A 20000-nucleotide genomic window follows, 5' to 3' on the forward strand; every position below is an offset into this window, starting at 1 on the left:
GCTCGATCCGGGAGGTAATGAAAGCCATATATTTTATTCCCAATAGCCTTACCGCTTCCTTCGAAGGGCTGCCCGTTCTGGCCAACACCGTAAACCAATCGATAATCGAGTAATTCGGTAACATTTTGGACCGGATAAGCCGGAGGCGGACGGACGTACGGACACAGGGTAGAGGGCAAAGAATGGACGGGATTTCTTTCTTTCGCTCTCGCCTTGCAACGATGCTGATCGTTAAGACTCCATTTGCACCGGCTTCGGCTCGAGGCTCACGGGAGTCATAACGCGTAAGCGAAGTTACACCGAGGCTTCCCCAACTGCTACTTAGGCACATAATAAACGGAACATTACCAGCGTTGACACCTGAGCAAACACCCAGCCACCGAGTCAGAGTCAGCGCCAGAACCAAAGAGTGTATGGTCAAGCAAGCAAAAAGCAAGCGCTGGTGTGTGCTGACCGACCGGCCGGTCTGTGGTTGTTCGTTGCTTGCACTTTACCGTATTATTAGAACTGGAATTGCAGGCCATACCTTCCATCCATCAGCAAACATTTGTGACCAACCAGTGCCCGCCCGGGGGGTACACGAGAATGGTGCAGACCTCTTTCTTGTTCCATGCAAAGTAGTTACACATGGACAGTCAACATTGTGCTGGTGCTAGCCCACTAACAGCACAGAACTTGATTATCGTACGCCTAAACTCCCAGTCCCTGTTCAAAAGAATCCACTTTAAACGTTTTTACACGCAAAGAACCACACATGATGGGATATCGTAGCACCACAATGTTGCCTCGGGAGCCAGTAAGAGTGCTTTCGCCTTACGAGGACCGACGAGGTTCGATTATTCATTGTTTGGTTCTCGATTGCGGGCTCTGGTGCTTCTGTGTTTTGGGGTTACAACTCCTGTGAGAGCAAAGAAAAATTAATGATCCCCTTTTGTTCCACCTTCCGGAATGGTGTTGCTACTGCTGCTACTTTGCTGGACGCTGCGACCTATGGCCAGTCTGGGTCCGGCTCCTTTGGCCCCATAATATGAAATTATGTAGATAAATTTATGATTCTCTAGGGTAGCCGAGCCGTGCCATCGGGTGGTGGGGTAACAGGTTGATTATTATTCCACTCAGCTCAGCACCAGCACCGGACAAGTCATCAATTAAGCTCAGCCACCTGCCACCACCCACCCTCCCAGCTGGTCCATTGGAAGGTGCATTGTTGTAGCTCGGCGGACGGTGTGCGGACCATAAAATTAATTCTTACCGTTGTTCCTCGCCATTAGAAACAATGTATGGTCGTCGGACCGGACCGACGGAAATCGGCTTTCGATTCCGGTGTGAGTTGCTCAAGGAGCGCGGGTGGCAATCCCATTTCAATTTGCGTCAGGGAATTCACGGGCTGCTAGGCGTCTCCATCGCGCACAGAGCGCTATCAACAAACGAGCGCGCTGCTGCAATCACCGCAGTCAGTAGTATTGTTCCAACGCATTCCAGAACGGATTGGTTCGCCCTGGCAACGGTGTCTTTGAAGACGACGTCGCGTCCCAGGACCAGCAAATTTCGAAACAATGTTCCTATGCTTCTCTCCCCCTCTTAGCATACCATTTAATCAACGCAGAAGCCACCATAAAACACATTCTCGTGGGGTGTTGTGTAGAAAGAACATTAAAAACCTCCCCCAAGGCTATAATGGTGTGCTTAAACAAAAAAAAATGAAGAAGCTGAAAAACAAAAACAACGAAAACAACACAAAACATCCTCATCATTTCCTCAATTCATTTTTGCCCGCTCCTGGTGACACTGGTGCCTTCTCTCCGAATTTCCGTTCCTCGGGAGCCGGATCGGTCGCGGTGTAATGGTTTTTCCTCATTTAATCCCCCCCCTCACCCCGGCCATCCCCATTTCCTGTTCCGGGGAATTTTCCCAACTCACACATTAAACCAGTCCTCCCCCTTTCCACCCATTCCCTGTTGAGGTGATGCCACAAAAGTTTAACAAAAAACCTTATCACCATTATGCAACAGTCGAGGTAGCAGCAGCACCACCACCAGAAGCTGTCAAAAAACGTGGCAGAAGGCACATTGGGCCCTCAGGAACCGCGGACCGAAAACGGGATGCGGCCATGCGGCCACGGGATTTGTCACTCGGTGTCACACGACGGCCGCACGCTCTGCTCTGAAGGATGCTGAGGTAGCAAATCCACGTTTCTAGGGCCTTTTGGGGGATCACACAACGCTATCAAAGCGGCCACAGTCTCGGCGGTGAATGTTGGTGGTAAGCCAACCGACATACAACCCGCTTTTTTGCTATCGTGGCGCTCCATCGTGGCGCGAACCGAAACACACTCTCGAGAGCAACCGAAAGCTACCACTTTGTCAGCGAAAAGAGCGAAAGATTTGGAACCATTTCGTGGCTCGCTTGGTCCCAACGGTGATGTACCAACAGAGATGTGGGAGAGATAGAGAGCGAAAAGTGAGAAGCAGTACGCGACAATGATGAACGATGAAAGCCAGCCAGCGACCACCATTTCAAACGCAGAAGGCCTTGAGGCGTGTTAATTTTTTTTTCTCCCCGTTTTTTATGCTTCCGGTACGCTGCACCCCCACGCCCTCCCTTTCCGGTGGCGTGACTTTGCATAACTAGTTGTCAACCGCACACAGCAACGGCGTAGCCTGCCTGGTGCTTGATGATGATGAAAGAACATTTTCATTCTTAGCCGGCTGCGATGGACGGGCCATGTCAGCATTAGTGCTTCTTGCTTGCTTGGATGAGCTAGCGCAAGCATGCCATGCTACGCCAGCAAAAGCAACAGCAGCAGAGCCAGCTGCGACATGCTAGAGCAACACCCACGGGAACTTGTCGGTGTGCGACTCCTGGTTCCTTCACTTTATTTATTTTTTTTTTTTGAACGACCATTTTTCCAGAACAATGTCAATTAGTCGCACGAATGCATGTCGAACATGGCTAAGCGAGGCGAGAAATTACGACCTCGTGGGAGTTGAGGAGTGATCGGAATCGTTAAACGTGCTGCTGATGCTGCTGCTGCTCGAGCGTGGGTTGGCCGAACGCACTCGAGACAGGACCTGCCACGGAACTACTGAAACAGGTTGGCGTTGATTTTGCGTTGGTTGGCTCGCCCATAATTCGTTTGATGTCGTAATGGTCAAGGTTCAGCAAGCAAACAGCAACCTCATCATCGATGGCATTACGGAGCCGCGATCCAGCAGCAGCAGCAGCAGCAGCAGGAAGTGACTTCCAGAAAGCCGGTGTGGGCGCACCCTTAAGAGCGCAGCGTTTGGTGTGTTTGGTCGTGTGGTTCACGACGCGACCGGAAGATTTCATCGCCGGAAGACGATCGATCACCTGCGCTAATGTAATTTTCGTGTTCCGGTTGACCAAGTCCATTTATTAGCCAGCACGCACACATCCTGGCACCTAATCGAAGGGCAGGAGCAGCAGCAGCAAGAACGTGATTTAGGTTGAACCAGTCGGAACCAGTCGGAACCAATCGGCCAAAAACCGGTAAGTGGTTCGCGTCCTACGGCGGGAAGGCATACGTAGTAAGGACCTCTCCTTGTGACGCAGAAACATAGTCATTTCGAGATAGATTATCGGACCACACAGAGGCTATTCTGTCTGACGGTGTCCACCACCACCACCACCGGCAAAGCGCAATATTGGGGCGTGGGATGCAGTAGTGGTGCTTTCGTTTGACCTTTCGATTGATCCCCTTTGAGCTTCGAACTGACCCGTTCTCGTTGCCGTCATCACTTTCCACAGCCCGAGGAGTTATCGTTAGAAATTGATTTTCATGTTCCCAGAAATAGCGGCCACCTAGGCTTATGCAAAGCAATAAAGGGTGGCGAGAGAAGGAGTTCCAATCAGATTACATTTTTTGGCTCCTTAGAACCTCACTTGCGATATTAAAAATCGATTTTTCATGTTGCACACTATCTGATCTTCTAGGACAATTCAGCAAAGCATAATTTATGTTCTTAAAAAAATAAAAAAATTAAAAAACATTCCCCATAACATGCAGCGGGGCTGCTGCTCCTTCCATCCCCATAAAGTGGGGAGAAGATATTATGCAAATGTCTCTCCTCCCGGACGCCCTTCACGCTCCTGGTTGTTACGCCACAAGATGAGTTATCTGCCGGCTTATCGCGATCCGCAAGGCGACGAAACGGAACCCATCTTTACGCTTCCTAATTCCACAGCACAGTAGTGGGATCTACCCTTACAACCAAACATTGAAAAAATGGAAAACTTTTTCCAAGTTGCTCCCAAATGCGTCATCCGTGTAGCGATTTCGTGTCTGTTTTTACACCCCGACACCTCTGTCTCGCTCTCTCTCTCTCTCTCTCTCTCTCTCTCTCTCTCTCTCTCTCTCTCTCTCTCTCTCTCTCTCTCTCTCTCTCTCTCTCTCTCTCTCTCTCTCTCTCTCTCTCTCTCTATTCCTTTTTGGACACCACACCACCAACACCACGACCACGTGAAACAAAAATACAAAAGCTTTTATCTAAATGTTTCCCCCTTCCTAGGTTTGTCCAGCCGGTCCCAATAAGGGAAAAGACACGCTCACTGGTCAATGGTTGTGATGCAAATCAAAACAACAAACAAACGGAAAACCACTTCCCAGCACCTCTCTAACAGAATGAGAAGAGAGACGGAGGAGGTAAAAGATGTGGCGTCAGAACAGAAATCAGACACCACCATCCATAACAATCGCCCGTAACGGCCCCGTCAGTGCTTGACCGGGCAACAGCCAAAGGTTCAGGGACTTTGCAATTAAAGATAAAATGGAATAAAATCAAACTGTCCCACCCAAACGGCGGGGGAGTTGAGGGCGATCGGAATACCGGAGTGCAGCACCAGCGCAGGAGTGGAACAAATTGTGGACACAAAGGCATCGAATGGAAATGCCGGCACGCGAAATGCAAATCTCGCTGCTGCTTTCTCTCTCGCTCTCCCTCCCTCGCTCTATCTCTTTCTATGGTTGTGTTGTTCTCTGAATCGGGGCTTTCCGGATTCAGTTTTGCAACGCTTCGCTTATTCATTGCCCCAGGCTTGCAATACGCGATGTTGATGGCGATGATGATGATGATGATGTTTGGATGGCGTTTCGCGTTGGCGAGGAAATTGGAGGAAATCGGTGCGCGACAGCTTCGGGGCTCAAACAAGGAAAAATAACAGGAAGTTAGAGAGGGAGAGAGAGTGGGAGAAGGTGAAAGGATTTACTTACTTTTTCACCGGAATCTTGCCCGTCTTGTCGACCTGGAGGCAAAGCTTGGTGTACGCCTTCTGCAGGAACATGATCGCGGGACCATTGAGCTGGGTCAAGTTGTACGCCATCCGGATCAGCTCGTCGCACCAGAGCTGTAAAGACGCGAAAAGGGAGAGAGAGAGAGAGAGAGGGAGGCGTCGTCTGGTTAATGTTGTTCCGTGTGAAATGAGCATAATAAAGGAAATGAGCCGGGTTATGGGCTGGTCGCAAAACAACAAAAAAAAACGACGACGGTGACGACGAAACCATAAAACATCGAATGAAAACATCGCCCAGCGCGAACGCGAAAGTTTCGCGAGCCCTCCCGCCAAAAAAGACTCCTGCTCCCCCCATCAAGCCCATTTAGCAGAAATTACAACCTCTCCCGGGCGGGTAATGCATGCGGTGGCGGTGGTAAAAGCCTCGCTCCATCACTTCGACATCATGAGCTCATGGGAGACCGTACAGTACGGCGAACCGGCTCAAATGCTCAAACGTATCCGCGACCCCCCCTTAAAGTGTTGGTGTGCAGAGCCCGTAGCCCGGTGGCAGAAAGGCAGCAAGTTATGCAAAACAAAAGTTTTAATTAGTGCCATTTTTCCGAAAAGCATGTTACTACACCGCCTTCCATACCGAGTGAGTGGTAGGCCATTTGGTAGCCCGTCGGACCACTAGGCACAGCGTGGCGTTCAACGGCAATTAAGCTGCGGAGCAGGCGATGCTGCGATTGTGAACGAAACAAGATAAAACTCTTCGTCCAGTTTATATCGGGCCGGTTCGTGGTGTTTGTTGCCGCTTTTTTAGCAAGTAGCGTCTGATACTTTGCGTGATTCTCTCTGACGTCATTGAAAATGGACAGTCATGGTGGAGACTTTCGCTTTTGGTGTTGACTTCGGGAAAGGATAAGGGATTTCAATTACGCTTTCATTTTCGGGCTTTTTAGCTTTCGCTATAGTATGCTGTGATCCATGGCATGCTACGCTCGTTGCAGGAGCTTTATAATCCTGCATCTACACCAGGTTGAGACCCCTCTCCGCCCGCCAAATTATTTTGCGCGGCCCGTGACTACGTCCACGATGTTTATGTATATTAAGTTTCATCATTAATTGTACTTTCTATGTAATTTTGTTCTACGCAAATGATGGAATTCTACAATCATTTACAGGAGTGTTAAAATAATGGAATGAAGAATTATGTTTTGGGTTATTTAACCATTTATATTTCAATTAAAAATCTCTGAAAGTACCGGTTACCAGGCGCCTCCATTTCGTAGGGCGCCTCCATCATCGCGTTTTGGCAATGGAACACCGGCACCGGTTGAGCATTGATGCGAAAAAGCAAGTTTAATAAAGCCATGCAACTTCAAACTATATATAAAGATGGCCCGCGGGACTGGGTAATAGTTTCTTCTGCGGCCCGCTGATTGTCTGGAGGTGAGTTCCAGAGAAGAATGGATTGCCCTCTTGTTTCCCTTGCCATCTTCTTGCTGATTTATGTGCCGCATATGTCGTTTTACTGTATTGACCTAAAATATATTTGCAACGTTTTCTGATGATTGTTTTCTGCTCCAATATTTGAGATTTACGCAAACATCGGTATAACATCGCTGGGCTCAGAGGCGTGCAGCAGCAGCTCACCGGTAACTCATCTCAGATCATTCGCCAGAAAATTGGGAGTAAATACGAGTGCTTCCCACACATTTAGCCAGTTAATCTCTTGGTTTGAACGCAAGGTTGCAGAAGAACATGCCGGGGCTACCGGGGACTGTCAAAACAACTGTCAGCTAACCACTTCCTGAATCGCTATCATCCCGTAGTACCCGCTCAGTCATCCCGCTAATGATCAGTGAAGTGTTGATGGAATACGAAGCTACTTCTTCCTGTGTATGTTTTAGAGCACACCATGGGAAACACACACCACAACGCCGAGGAACAGCGACATGGAATTGCCGGCGCGCACATTAATTGAATAATATTTACACTTTCCACCGGAGTACATCATCGCGCATCGCCGGGAGTGTACGCTCCGAAAAATGGTAGCCCCGGACTCGGTCCTCCGGTCGGTCGGTTGGTTGGTCGGCAGTGCAGTGGAAAGTAAATATTTTGCCATCCAACGAATGACTCCCCCGGGGGAGGGCTAGGGTTCACATCGCTGAGTGGCCGCTTCCGGTTGATGTTACACCCCGTTATGCACCATCCTCGCGACGACGAGGACAACCATTCGACGGGATGACGTTGATTTCGGTTGCGACCGCCGGATGCATTCCTGGATAGAGGCCGCCTCCGAGGGACACGCTGACTTGCTGGTTATCTGGGTTTTTTGCATTCTTTTTTTAGATCGTTTCCATTTTCCATAATTTCCTCGGAATGATTTTTGTCCTTTTACCTCCACGGGAGAGCACATTCCCGAGGAGCCACGTGAGAACAAGAAGTCAAACAAACGGCCAACTGCACGTACGTCAGGGGTTTTTCTTCTTTTGCTTCTCTGGAAAAACTAGTTCCAGTCGGTTTCGAGCCAAAAAGGACCAACCGACAGCCATGCTACCATTCGCAAACACAATCTGGTCTCGGAAAGACGGGCTGCTGGACTGGGATGGTTGAGAAGTTTCCATACTCACTGACCTACATCAATGTTTGTCTTCCCACTCATAGCGTGCCGGCAGGCACGCAGCAAGGCCACAAACTCCTTCTTCCTCCCTTTCACCGACTAGTATCTGTCTAGCAGCTCAGCTGCCAGCTCGTACCATCGGTAGCAGCAGGAACACCAAGAATGTTTCCCACTTTGCCACCGCCGCGTACCTTTCGCACACTAACACGAGCAAGCGATTACGACTAGCGACAAGGTGGGCGGTCGGAACACGTCCCAGGACCTTCAATGTAAATCGAACAATCAGACTTTTTAAATGGAACTCCCGGCCCCGTCGGTGGGAAACGTGTTCCACGCGTCGAGGAGTGGGGCAAACTTTTGGCACTGGACTGCCAAGTTGGACAGCATAGCGAGCATAGTTTCCGGGAGGTACAAACTTTCACTTCACGAGGCCCTGTGGCCACACGGCTATCAGATGGTGCAGCGCACGTCATCTCGCCTACATGAGGAAGGAGCGAGAAAAAGCTAGTGGCCGCCTCTGGTGGCCAATGCCCGTGAGCTATTTGTGCAGCTGCTGTAGGGCACAGTAAACAGTGCTGGAGTGTCCCTGGGTTTGTGCTTATGTTGAAAGCAACAGGAAGACGGTGGACCTGAAACATCAATGGAAATTGTGCTGTCTACAACTTATGAATTGAATTAAAAAATATGAAGAACCACTCCTGAAGCAAGAGAATTGACCCTGGGGGGCTAGTGGTTACGCAATATCCATATTGCAAATGAGTGGCAGTCACCAGCAAAAGGGTACGTAAAGAATGGCTAATTCCATTTATCTAATTAACCTCCTTTCACCGGTTCATAATTCCATTTGCATTAGACCGGGATTTGATGCGGATTTTCCCGTCCACCTGCTGCCAGCTGTCCCCCTCTGCTCTCGCTCTCCGATGCGCTTGATTGAAGTGATTTTAAATTAATCCTGCACGGTGTGCACACCATTTTGAACCGCTTTGATCTGCATGAACACAAGTGGAAACATGCGTGTGCAAAGCTACCGGAAGTTGCACCTTCATTATGCAGCGCGCATTATTCAAAAGGAATGAACGCACAAACTGCTCGCCACGAAGCACAGGACGGACCATCCGAGCGAACCTCCGATCGACCGGAAAGGAACGAACGAACGAACGAACGAAAGGACGATGGAACGAACGTATTTATCTTGCCACTGACAAGCCGTAGCTGTCAAGGTTATAAATATGAAATTAGGAATCCTTCATCGCATTTGCACGACACCGGACGACGAGACGGATGGTGACGTCGCCCGATAGTGGTGCTCGGGGTGCTAAATAGGACATTCAGGCCGCCAGGAACAGAGCGAACGAGCGAGCGAGCGAGCGGACGAGGGTTTAGCGTATCATAACGTGCCCGTAACGTTGTGGTGCGTGTCCCATCATCCACATGCTACACATACACGCGTTGGTGCTAGTGCAACGAAGCGGAACCATATCGTCGGCCTCGAAGACGCACATTTCCGGTCTGGTCCGGGTTTCACTCCGCGATAATTTCGAAGCGAAAGGATATGCTGCTATTGCTGCTGCTGCTACTGACAGGCAGGCATGCACGAGGGCTGATAGCACCCGCACGGAGGTGAAGGACGCACATTCACGCAGGCATCGTACGCATGAGGGAACACAATTTTCCGCCGAAGCGAGCGCACCTTTGGAGCCGTCGCCGTCGGATACACCGGATCCTTTTTCTCTTGACACTTTTTCGGGTCATTCAGGAGGTTGGTGGGAAGCGGGGTGGTTGTCTACACGCCTACTACTACGAACGACGCGTCACCTGCCGTCTGTCTGGCGTTGTTTCGATAAATAGGTTGCCGAGAGAGGAGAGAGGTGTTTCGTTCGCGTGAACGTAAATCATTTCCTGGCGGTCCAGGGGCGCTTTTCGCCATTTTTGGCCCAAATGTATCCACAAAAGGTGCAAATTGGAAGAGAACATCATCTCATTGCTCGGAGAAAAACCTCGTATCGTCTCATAATTCGCGCAATTTGCTGTGCGTGTTAGGGGCGAGTTTTATGTCGTTGTGCTCTACTATAACAAAGTGGTGCAATTTCGACGCGATCCTTCTGCTCGAATTACTCCAAAAACCCACGCAGACTCTTCGCGAAGGTCAAACATTATCCTCCAGCCAATCAACCCACGGAATCTGCCGAATTGCCAAATTGCCGCAAAACCAAACCACAACTGGCGACAGCCAGCTTCTTCCCGACACTCTTCCCCTCTCCCCCTTCCTAAAGGCTCCATCATGAATGCCTTAATGTAAAACTTTCCCCATCCAAAGGGGGGATGGGGTGGAGCAGATAAACATTAAATTAATTATTTAACTTTCTTCATTAATCAACTTTTCCTCCCAAGAATGATTTCGATTGCACGACGGTGGCGGAACCAGCAATACAAGAAAAGGTCGAAACCCCTGGCTCTGGCCGGTACTCGGGGCGAGGTGGCTACCATTTTGCGAAATACGGAACCACGGGTACAATCTGTGCAGCCACTTGCTGCCGCCGGCAGCCGGGCTAATAAAGCAAAGTGTCACCTTTCTTCGTTAGGCCCCATTCCCCTTCCCTACCACGAAAGTGGTTGAATTCGGTTGAAAAGGCGCGAACATAAGCTCAAGAACATTGCTCCGGAAACTTTCTCGAGAGGTCATAAATGGCAAACTATTTGATAGTCGATGGCGAGCGTGCGAGAGAGCGAACGAGCGTGGTTTCGGTCCTTTGTTCGCTAGAGTTGAGGTTTCTTCAACTGTAAAAAGAGGGCTTTTAAGGGGAGCAGACTCTTCTCAACTCTGCTTGGGTGTTTTATTGGAAACGTGTTGCTTCTGCGATGCTCAGGGTGTGGGTCCCTGCACGAAATTAACATACAAAAGCAAGTTAAACACCAGTAAGTCGAAGCATATCACTGAGTCAATATCAATGCTGGTATTGTCTGAACATTTCACGCTATCGAGAAAACGTCAATTTAGCTGAATACTATCGGCGCCCCCGGGCCCGCATTTGACTCTCATAATGACTGCCACAAAGCGACCACACGGCATGCGACGAGTTTGATTTCAAAAGCAAATATGCTGGCGCGCACATTTCGAACTTAATTGTGCTGGCTGGCCCATCTTTCAGCTTCCGAAGAGCAGGAACGTTGATTATAGTCGAGTAGCGTCCGACGTCAAGCACAACGATAGGATGTCCGGGCCGGGCACAAAATTCAATTATTACCCTCTCCGAAATTCCGTTGTTACCCCAAACATCTGTCTCACCTGTCGCATTACCGTGTCGCATTATGGAGCCCGCACAAAGCAGACTACCTTGTGCTCGCGTTATGATGAACAGAAAGGGGGCAGAGTGGATGGATGGATGGATTTAATTTTTAATTTCAAGTGACGCAAATTTGCCGCCATTCGTGGCGCCATTTTACTGTTTCACTTTGGATTTTTGCCCTGCGGAGGAGGCCGGAGGGGAACCGCCTGGAAGGGACAATTATGCGCGAACAGAGCGAACAATTCAATCAGGCGCATAAAACCACTTACCGCCGCCCGCACATATCACATTTTATTGATTTTCCTCAGTTGAGTCTGCGAGTGAGCAGTGATCACAGCCTACCGGGGGAGAGGCAGCCATCAGTATGCCAGACCCGGTCAGAAAGGAGCGCCACACAATCAGCGAGCAACGACAACGACGAGCGCGGCGCACAGCGAGTAAATGAGTTTCGAGCGGTTGCCTTGGTTGAATCAACTGAAATGTCATAATCAGTACGTGTTCCATGACTTCTCAATGATCTGGTGGACTGACGTGCTTGCTTTGTTTCGCGAGCGGCGAATGAAAACCATGATTGCTGTGATTACTTTTCAGTCCACCCCTCTAACCAGCCCGTTTTGGTCGGCGTACTGGCTCGGTTGCTTGCTTTCCTGCTCCGCAAGCACATTCTTTCGCAGAAGTCACGTCGCTTCACCGATTGACAACATAACAACTTGGAGCTACACGCTGGAGAGAGAAAAGACTAGGCAGAGAATCGATTCCGATTCCGGTGAATCGCGGGAGGGGGGGGGGGGGGTGGGTGAACGCCTTTGCGCTAGACGCGATTCTTCGAAACACAGACACAGATTCATGTTTTGGATTTTTCACACAAAAGTGGAATCAGCCTGGTTGAAGTATTGACTTGGCAATGCGCTCGTCACACGAGACCGAATGCTTGCTTAACAGTCTTGCCTAGAACAGTGGTCTTGCCGTGCGTCTCCATGTCATGCCATGCCGCTTGTATCGATTCATTACTCATTGTCATCATCATCATCGTCGTAGTCGTATGCGGTACAATCAGTACCGTTGTGGCAGCACAGAACATCACCAGAACCACCACACACACACTCTTCCTGGCGGGAACATCGTAGTTCTGGTGGAGACAATCAGTCTAGAGCAATCGTAATGACGCATATGACGCCACCTCATATACCCCCGAGAGAGCCTAGACATGTTATGTGGTTGTTTGGAGCTCACTTGGGACATGATTCCACTTCACAACTTTATACGATTTGTTGTTGTTGTTGTTGGTACTGACAATCATATAGTTTGGACGTCACACTAGACCATAATATCGCTCTGCGTCCGTCGGTCTGTGCAATGCTACTGGTCTTGCGACCAAACAATCTCACATTCAACCACATTCTTCCAATCCCAGCTCCATCAGAATCATCAGAATTCTGTTCTGTCAATCTTTCACGAAATGAAAAATCATCAAATGGAAAATTCGCTCCCAGGCGAACTGAGAAGGAGGAGGGGCAGGGAGCGGGGGGATACATCAACAAATCTGAACCATGCGCCGTGCTGCTGCATCATGTGAAGAACAACTTTCCGCATTGCCCGAGATCACGGTGACTTCAGCGGGGTGTCTTCAACCTCCTCCTCATCGCAATCATCATCTGCCACCATGCTGGTACATACATGTATACATGACGAAGAGTGTGTGCACGCATCGCGCTGCTTGATTCATCGTCCGGAGCAAAAACAAAACAATACAATCCTCCTGAAAGCTGTTTTGTTCGTAGCGGCGTAGCGGGCGCTCGAACGACCAAACCATGCCCCATCAGTGGAGAAGAGAATGAGCCCGAAGACGACGATATGCGGCAAGAAAGCATCGTTTGTTTGTCTTACCCATTACCAGATCAAATCCGCGTGAAAGTTGCCGAGCAGCAGCCGTAGCAGCGGTGCGAGCTTCTGGTGCGTAAAATGAAGCATTGTTGACACTTTGGGTTGTTCGTTTGTTTCGCGAATGTAATGAAATTGTAGCTAGTAGCGCCATTCTTCATTATCCGTCATTTTGTTTATCACGGAGCGCAACGCCCATCCCACCTGGCGAACTTCAAACAATGTTTTTTATTTGAACGACGTAGTCCCCGTACTCCTTCGCATTGTGAGGGATATTCCGAGAATGTAATACAAAGTTCATCACCGCTGCCTGGTCCGTTCTCGCTGTGGCTCATGTGGCCGTGCCTTTTATGCTTCCAAAACATATTGTTTTTTAAGCAGCCACTTTTCCACTCGAGCACATAAGCACACGGGTGGAAGAGGGGTGTGCAAGTTCAAGTGCAAAAAGGCGCAAACCATCTCCCTCCGTTTCGTTTCGTCATAAACGATCCTTGAAGGCAAGACACTCAAAAGAAGGCGCACACAACTGTTAGCGTGCGGCCATAAACGAATCATAATCGAAAAACTATCCTGAAAAAAACTGAACATCACGCGAGGACATGTCCACCGATTGTCGTTGTGGTTGAAGCAGGGGAGACGGGGGAAGGGAGAGCTGGGGCATAATACACGAGAGACAACGGAAGTCACGAACGACGCGACGGTTGGCAGTTTATTATCCTGGAATGTTGCGATGATTGGTTGCCTTCACAAGCATCCCCCCCCCCCCCCCCCCCCCCCCCCGAGACAGTCCGTGGGACCCGAAGATAAACTCGGATAAATCTTTTCGGTGCGCCGTCACAATTTTCGAGAGAAGCACCGCACACGCAGCAACACAATTGCATTCCAAGCTTCTTCTGATGCCTTTCTGGGTTTATTAGTCATATGTTACCGTTTTCAACGTCAACCAAGGGCTACCCATCATCATCATCATCATCATCGTGATCATCATCATCTGCTGCTGCTGCTACCCACTCCATTAGCTTCCCGTTTCCGGCACCGTGGAGTTCCTCCTTATCGCTAATGCGATACTGCCCCAAAAGAAGACTCGGCTCCACCACCACCACCACCACCACCACCATCATCATCATCAGCAGCGTGTTATCCGGCTTCTCACATCGAACCATTCCGACAATCCATCATCGATCATCGAGGTTGGGCTTCCCTTTCCCCCCCCCCCCCCCCCCCCCCCCGGTCAGTCACGGGGCTGGCTCGTCGCCTCGGTCTCGGATTTAAGTAAAATATATATATCAGACAATCGTAAACCATAACGAGCAAGCGTCATGGCGGGGTGCGGGCCCAGAAGGAACGGCAATAAAATGGTGGCGAGAGCAGACCGCGGAGGAAACCTGGAAACCGGGTGCGGTGTTCCGGTTTTTCCGGAAATGTTTTCCTCCCTCGCTCCCGATGACCAACGATGGTCGACGGACGGACGGGCGAACTCCCGCATCGGCGCTGGTAATGGACGAGGGACTCAAGGACAACGGAAAAAGGCTTGCCCTGCCGGGAGTCGGCCGCTAGCGCCGCCAGTGCGATGTCCTGCTCGTCGTCCATCGTGTACACCGTCACAACGTGCACGATATACACTTGCCCCTGTTTTTGTGTGTCTCTCTCTTGGCCGTGGTCGTCTTCGCGGTCGTTTCCTTCTTCCGTCCTCATTCGACATGGAGTGGGCCTGTGGCTGTGCCGCCAGTCGCGACCGGTAATCGGGAGGAAAATGACCCGCTGTGACACTGAGATTGAATCGTAAAAGCAGGGAGCTTATACTGTTTACCATCGTACCATCGCCAACGAGGCACAAGAAGCACGGAGTGGGGAACAAGGACTCAGACCTTGTGGTTGGCCCGATGGTTGGAGGGAGTAATCAGCCCAAGAATTGCCGCTATCTTGTGACTTCACCTTTGTCACCCGTGCCATGAGGGAAAGAGAGACTGATGGCCCTCCTGTTCGTGGACGGTAGATAGCATCAACTTGCGCCACAGGAGTGGCAAACCGTGGCGCGTATTGGTGGAAATGGAGCAACCATACACCTAGACATACACAAGACCGCACCTATCGTTTGGTTTCACGAGGGGCTAATCACGTGGATGGATACGGTGTGGTCGGTGTGCTTCATATTTTTCAAAATATGCCGCCCCACAATAGCCCACTAACGAATTGCACAAGGAAATGGAAACGAATCCGCCGATAAGAATCCAATCCAACTTAGCAGAACAGAACAGGAAACAGAAGAGAGTGACGGCGAGGCGAAGTCGTAAAAATCCGCCCTAATCCGCCTCGCTTAGCAGGACTCAAGATAAAACAGAGAGAAGGAGAGTGTTCTTGTCCGATGCCTGTTTCGTCCAGAGCTTTTGACGGATTCTATCGACCCAACCGAAGACTACGAACGGCCGGAAGTCTTGGGCTGTTAATGCTTAATGAGTTGGAGCTTAATCTTTTGCGACGATCGATTCCACTGCCCATTCAAAGAATTCACAAGAAACACACAACAACAAGGGCCCGATTCTAGCTTCTCCTAACTTTTGGGCACGTTGATGTCATGATTTTGGCCCCGGTGCCTTGGGTTTCTAGACGAAACACAATGTCTGAATGGCCAAACTTTGTCGCTTTATGCTAAGCCAAAAGTCCGCAGCCCCTTCACTGCCGCTGCGGTGTGTTGTGTGCGATCCCTCACAAACACCTCGAGGACACTTAAAAGCCAGCCTGCTTGGGCAGACGCTAAGGTGTCACTTTTGGGGCCCCTTCGCTTTGACCGAAAAGCTGAAAAGGAAACTTTTCTCAACCAAGTTTCCCTCTCCCCACCGGAAGTATCATCAAATTTTCATCCAACCACGGGCTATCCAGGATACTTTTTTCTGTCACACCTTCTCCCTATTCCTCCATCTCTTCGCGATTTGTGCTGTGGCCGCAATATCGTTTCAATTAATCGAACCAAATCGTGAGGGACGGTGACAAAGAGAGGTGCAGAAAAGCCCACCGTGGAGGGCCGACAGTGGTTGCTGAGTGAATGGTAAATAATCCGACACCTTTTCCCGCAGACAGCGGACAACCTTAATTCAATCAGCGGGCGGGCGGGCGGTCCACCGCGTGGAAACGTGGAGTGCACCATTCCGGGAACGATTTTTTTATCCCGATTCAGCAAGCCACGTGTCCATTCTGTGCTGGTGGCTTTCAATTCCGATGAAAAGCCAAACAAGAAACAGTTTAATTTTCGGAAAAACCCACCACCCGAACCGTGAGTGAGCAGGCAGTACGTAAATAAATAATGCGAGAATAGGCATGACAGAGCATGATCCTGGATTCAAGTGAGTCCTCCAAGGGGGCGACAACCGATGTGCGTTAATGGAGAATGCAAAAGTATTGGCGGATTGCCCTGTTTTGCAAAGTGTCTCCCTGCAATCCGCATCGAACCCTCGCGATTGGAATCAGAAAGTTTTTTCTTTTCAAAAATGAAGAAATAAAAAAAGAGAAAAAAAACCTCCAGAAAGGAAGCCATCCAAAGTGTTTCGAGTTCCCGCCCTCGAGGATGAATTGTGCTGCTGATTTCACCTGACCTCTCTCTCTCTTGCGAGGCCATGCTGGTTAAACGTTTACACCACGACACTCGTACATTCGAATTGCTATCCCGAGAAACTTCCCAGGAACAGACAACCGACCAAATGCCAAAAGCCCTTCCTTCCTTCTCACCGCTCCCCTCTTTCCAACAGCTTCAAGTTGTTCATTTTCTATTCCATGACAGCAGAAGCACTTCCGCTTCCGGTAGCGAAGCCGGGTATGGGGGAATCTCCCAACTGGGCGTCACTTTTCCTCTCCGGTGCTGTATCCGAACTAGCTCGAAGCATTGCGACGCATCTTTTGCGCCAAATTTTGCAAACGGATGGAACGAAATTGAACAAGCAAAACGGAAATACCGTTGACATAGCCGCGGTATGGTGTACGCGCTCATGCCCGACCCGCACACAGAAAATGAAAACTTTCATGAATATTGAATTCACAAATGCGTTGGCAATTTATTTCGTGCCAGCTGGCAGAGGGTCTTGCTTTTCAATTTTTCCCCGTTTTGTTTCGTTTTATTTTTACCTCGACTCAATATCCACGATGACGCAGGTCGCAATCGACGCACACCATGGGACAAAGGTGACAAAGTGTTGGGTTTCATTCATTGACAGCCGGTTTGCCGGTGGAGCTATAACTCGAATTGACATCCAGTACGGTACGCACTTTTGCTGCATGCAATCGATACCAATTACTCTGGGCACTCGACGTGAGTGCATACGCTGTCCCACGAGGTAGTGACTGTCGCTCATAATTTCCCCACGTCGTTAAAACAAAAAAACTGCCCGTAGTACTTACCCGTGCGATCTCCTTTCGAGTGCAGCAAAAGTTGATAAAGTTGACGTTCACAAAGTCCGCCCCATAGCACACGGTGACCGTCTTCTCCTCGAGCGTATCCTGCGATCCCATAGTGACGATCTGCCGCAGTTTGATATCCTGGACGGGTGGGAAAATGAAAGAATGATACCGCATGGGAACATGAGCATTCATTGTGTATCTTTTGAAGGGGTGGGACGAGGGTCGTGGATGGAAAGGGAGACTGGAATATGATGAACTTCGGTCGGTCGAACCGAAAAAACAATGGTAACCGCGCGCGTTTCCCCTCCGCCCGCGCCGGCAGAAATGATAAATATCCAAATTCAAATTGTGCCTGGGACCGGCACAAGGTCCTAGAGTCGGATCGCACCACCAGCACCGAAAGCAGGTCACCGGGGAGCACCATGGGAGGGGGGGAGTAAATTTAAATTAAATACTCTCTTTTACATTGTAACATCATTTTCCGGCCCGGTGGAGCAGAGCTAAACCGATGCTGCCACTGTCGGTGACAGCGACCGGAGGATCTGGCGACTGCCGCTGACAGATCCTCACTCACTCGCTAGTTGCTGCTAGTGGCACTCGGCCAGCCATCAAATGTGTAGTGGAGCAAGAGGAAAAAAAAACGAAGCAAAGCTTAAAACAGCTTTGTACTGCTCGCCGCTTCGCTGTGTTTGACTTATCGTAGCGCCTTGGCAATGTGGCAATGACAATCCATTACGTTGTTGCGAGATGACTCTGAAACTACGTTAGCCGCTAAATGAGATCTCCTCGTTGTGTTCCGCGTCAACTACCCTTTTTGCGGGGCTTGAAATCTCAACTTAAAGTTCGCTCGGTGCTCTTGACGGTAAACAATCCTCGCACCTAGAACACCGACACCGACTTCAGTTCCACCGTACCATCCGACGTAGGCGACGAACGGAGCAAATACGAGTTCAATATTCTACTTCGGTAACTTGATTTAAGCAACTCAATAACGCAAAAAAGATTCTCGCTGTGCAAACGGATGGAACGAGAACGGAACGGAGCGGAACAGAGCTTTCCAGCGAAAGGGCAGGTTGGGGGGCAGAGTAGCAGAACGTCATCTACATATCAATCTCTACACTCTCTATACACGTTCCCTTCTTCCATCGCAACCATCGTCCGTTCTTTGACTTCAACTCTGTGCCATTACTAGCTACCAAAATTTTGATGTAGAACCCGTCGTTTTAAGGGACGCTTTTCGATGTGAAGCAACGACAAGAGTGTGATTGTGTGTGTTGTGTGTTCAAGTTCGATAGAGCCATCCACCGGATGGGCTGCTTCTTGGGTAAACTTACAATCACATCAACCAAACGGACGGACAAGATGCTTTTTGGAGGGTGGGGGGGGGGGGAGAAGGAGGGAGAAGGGGGCGGGTTGTATGGCTAGGCCACCTGTAGTATTTGATCGATCAATTTTACGGGAAAGGTTTTCGGTTACATCCCTTCGCAGTTTAGAAAAGTGCTCCTTACACGTTACAGAGCTCCAGAGGGAAGGCATTGGCGGCAGCCAAAGTGGTGTGTAGACCGTGGAAATGGTGATGGTGGTGGTGGAAAAAAAGATAGCAGTAAGGCTGTTGAAACAGTGAGCGGAACATGATACAGAGCGTCCACGTTCTGTGAACTCTTTTCGTCTCCTTCGATACTCCGATCGCTGAAGGGAAAAGTGAAATCAACTCAGGAAAGTGGGAAGGGAGAATATATGAAAATTGAAAGCCATTTCCGGGCGCTTTTCCAGGTGTCTTTTTTGTGCGTCTAGCGAAGCAAATCAAAGATACTGATGGGTGGGAAGGTTAGATGAGTATCCATCGACAGAGAGACAATAACTCGTCATTTCCTAGTGGAGCGTAAATATAGCAGCATGCGACCAGAACGTTCTATCCCGTTATGCCACGCATCGTTGTTTGTTCCAACCCAACGGAGCATTCCGATGAAAATGGTGCACGAGAGGGTCTTAGGGTTTCTTCTAAACACTCTTGGTGATACTAAATGGAAGCTGAGGATCTTTTAATAGCGCTGTTAACGAGGTATTGGCTAGGAGAAGGAGATGCTAAAAACTAACACAAAATTACTACTCTTAAAAGGCCCCATCAATGCTTTTTAAATAAATACTTTGCTTAATACTGCAAAATTTAATTAATATTTGGACTAATTTTCGTGCTGGAGGAAAATGTAGCAAGTGCTCCAGTTGATCATAAACCTCCAAAACTTACAGTATTACGTTCGTCGTTATCTTCTGTAACAAGACGAGTACCCCTTTTTTCCATACGGCCTCACAATTTACATACTTTGTGCGCCCGAATATCCCTCGTTGTCGGTAGCAAAAAAAAGGCTTGGTTAAGGGATTCATCCATTAGCCCACCTCGCACAATCAGTCTCGGTAGAAATTGGATGTAAGCACGTGAAATAATTTTATCTTTTTTCACGCAGCGGGAGAGAGAGGGGGAGAAAATGAAAGGGAAGAGACTGGACCTCACATTTCTACCTGGTCTACCAAGACCCAAGAAGCTACTTTAGCCTCCGCCCGAAGCTTAGGCCGTCATCATCATC

At 49.5% G+C, this 20000-nt stretch overlaps 1 protein-coding gene across 4 annotated transcripts in view; it reads right to left on the minus strand.

Moving 5' to 3' along the window:
* LOC126581565 (1-phosphatidylinositol 4,5-bisphosphate phosphodiesterase classes I and II) overlaps nucleotides 1–20000 on the minus strand; it is a 67973-nt gene that overhangs the window by 10564 nt on the left and 37409 nt on the right. For all 4 annotated transcript variants that reach the window (XM_050245306.1, XM_050245307.1, XM_050245303.1 and 1 more), the window contains exons 4-5: nucleotides 17416–17553; nucleotides 5231–5364 (exon numbers count right to left, since the gene is read on the minus strand). In XM_050245306.1, coding sequence (XP_050101263.1) covers nucleotides 5231–5364; nucleotides 17416–17553 — 272 coding nt within the window. The remainder of the gene's footprint in view (nucleotides 1–5230; nucleotides 5365–17415; nucleotides 17554–20000) is intronic.

The sequence above is a fragment of the Anopheles aquasalis genome, chromosome 2 (genome assembly GCF_943734665.1).
Source record: "Anopheles aquasalis chromosome 2, idAnoAquaMG_Q_19, whole genome shotgun sequence".
Lineage (NCBI taxonomy): Eukaryota > Metazoa > Arthropoda > Insecta > Diptera > Culicidae > Anopheles > Anopheles aquasalis.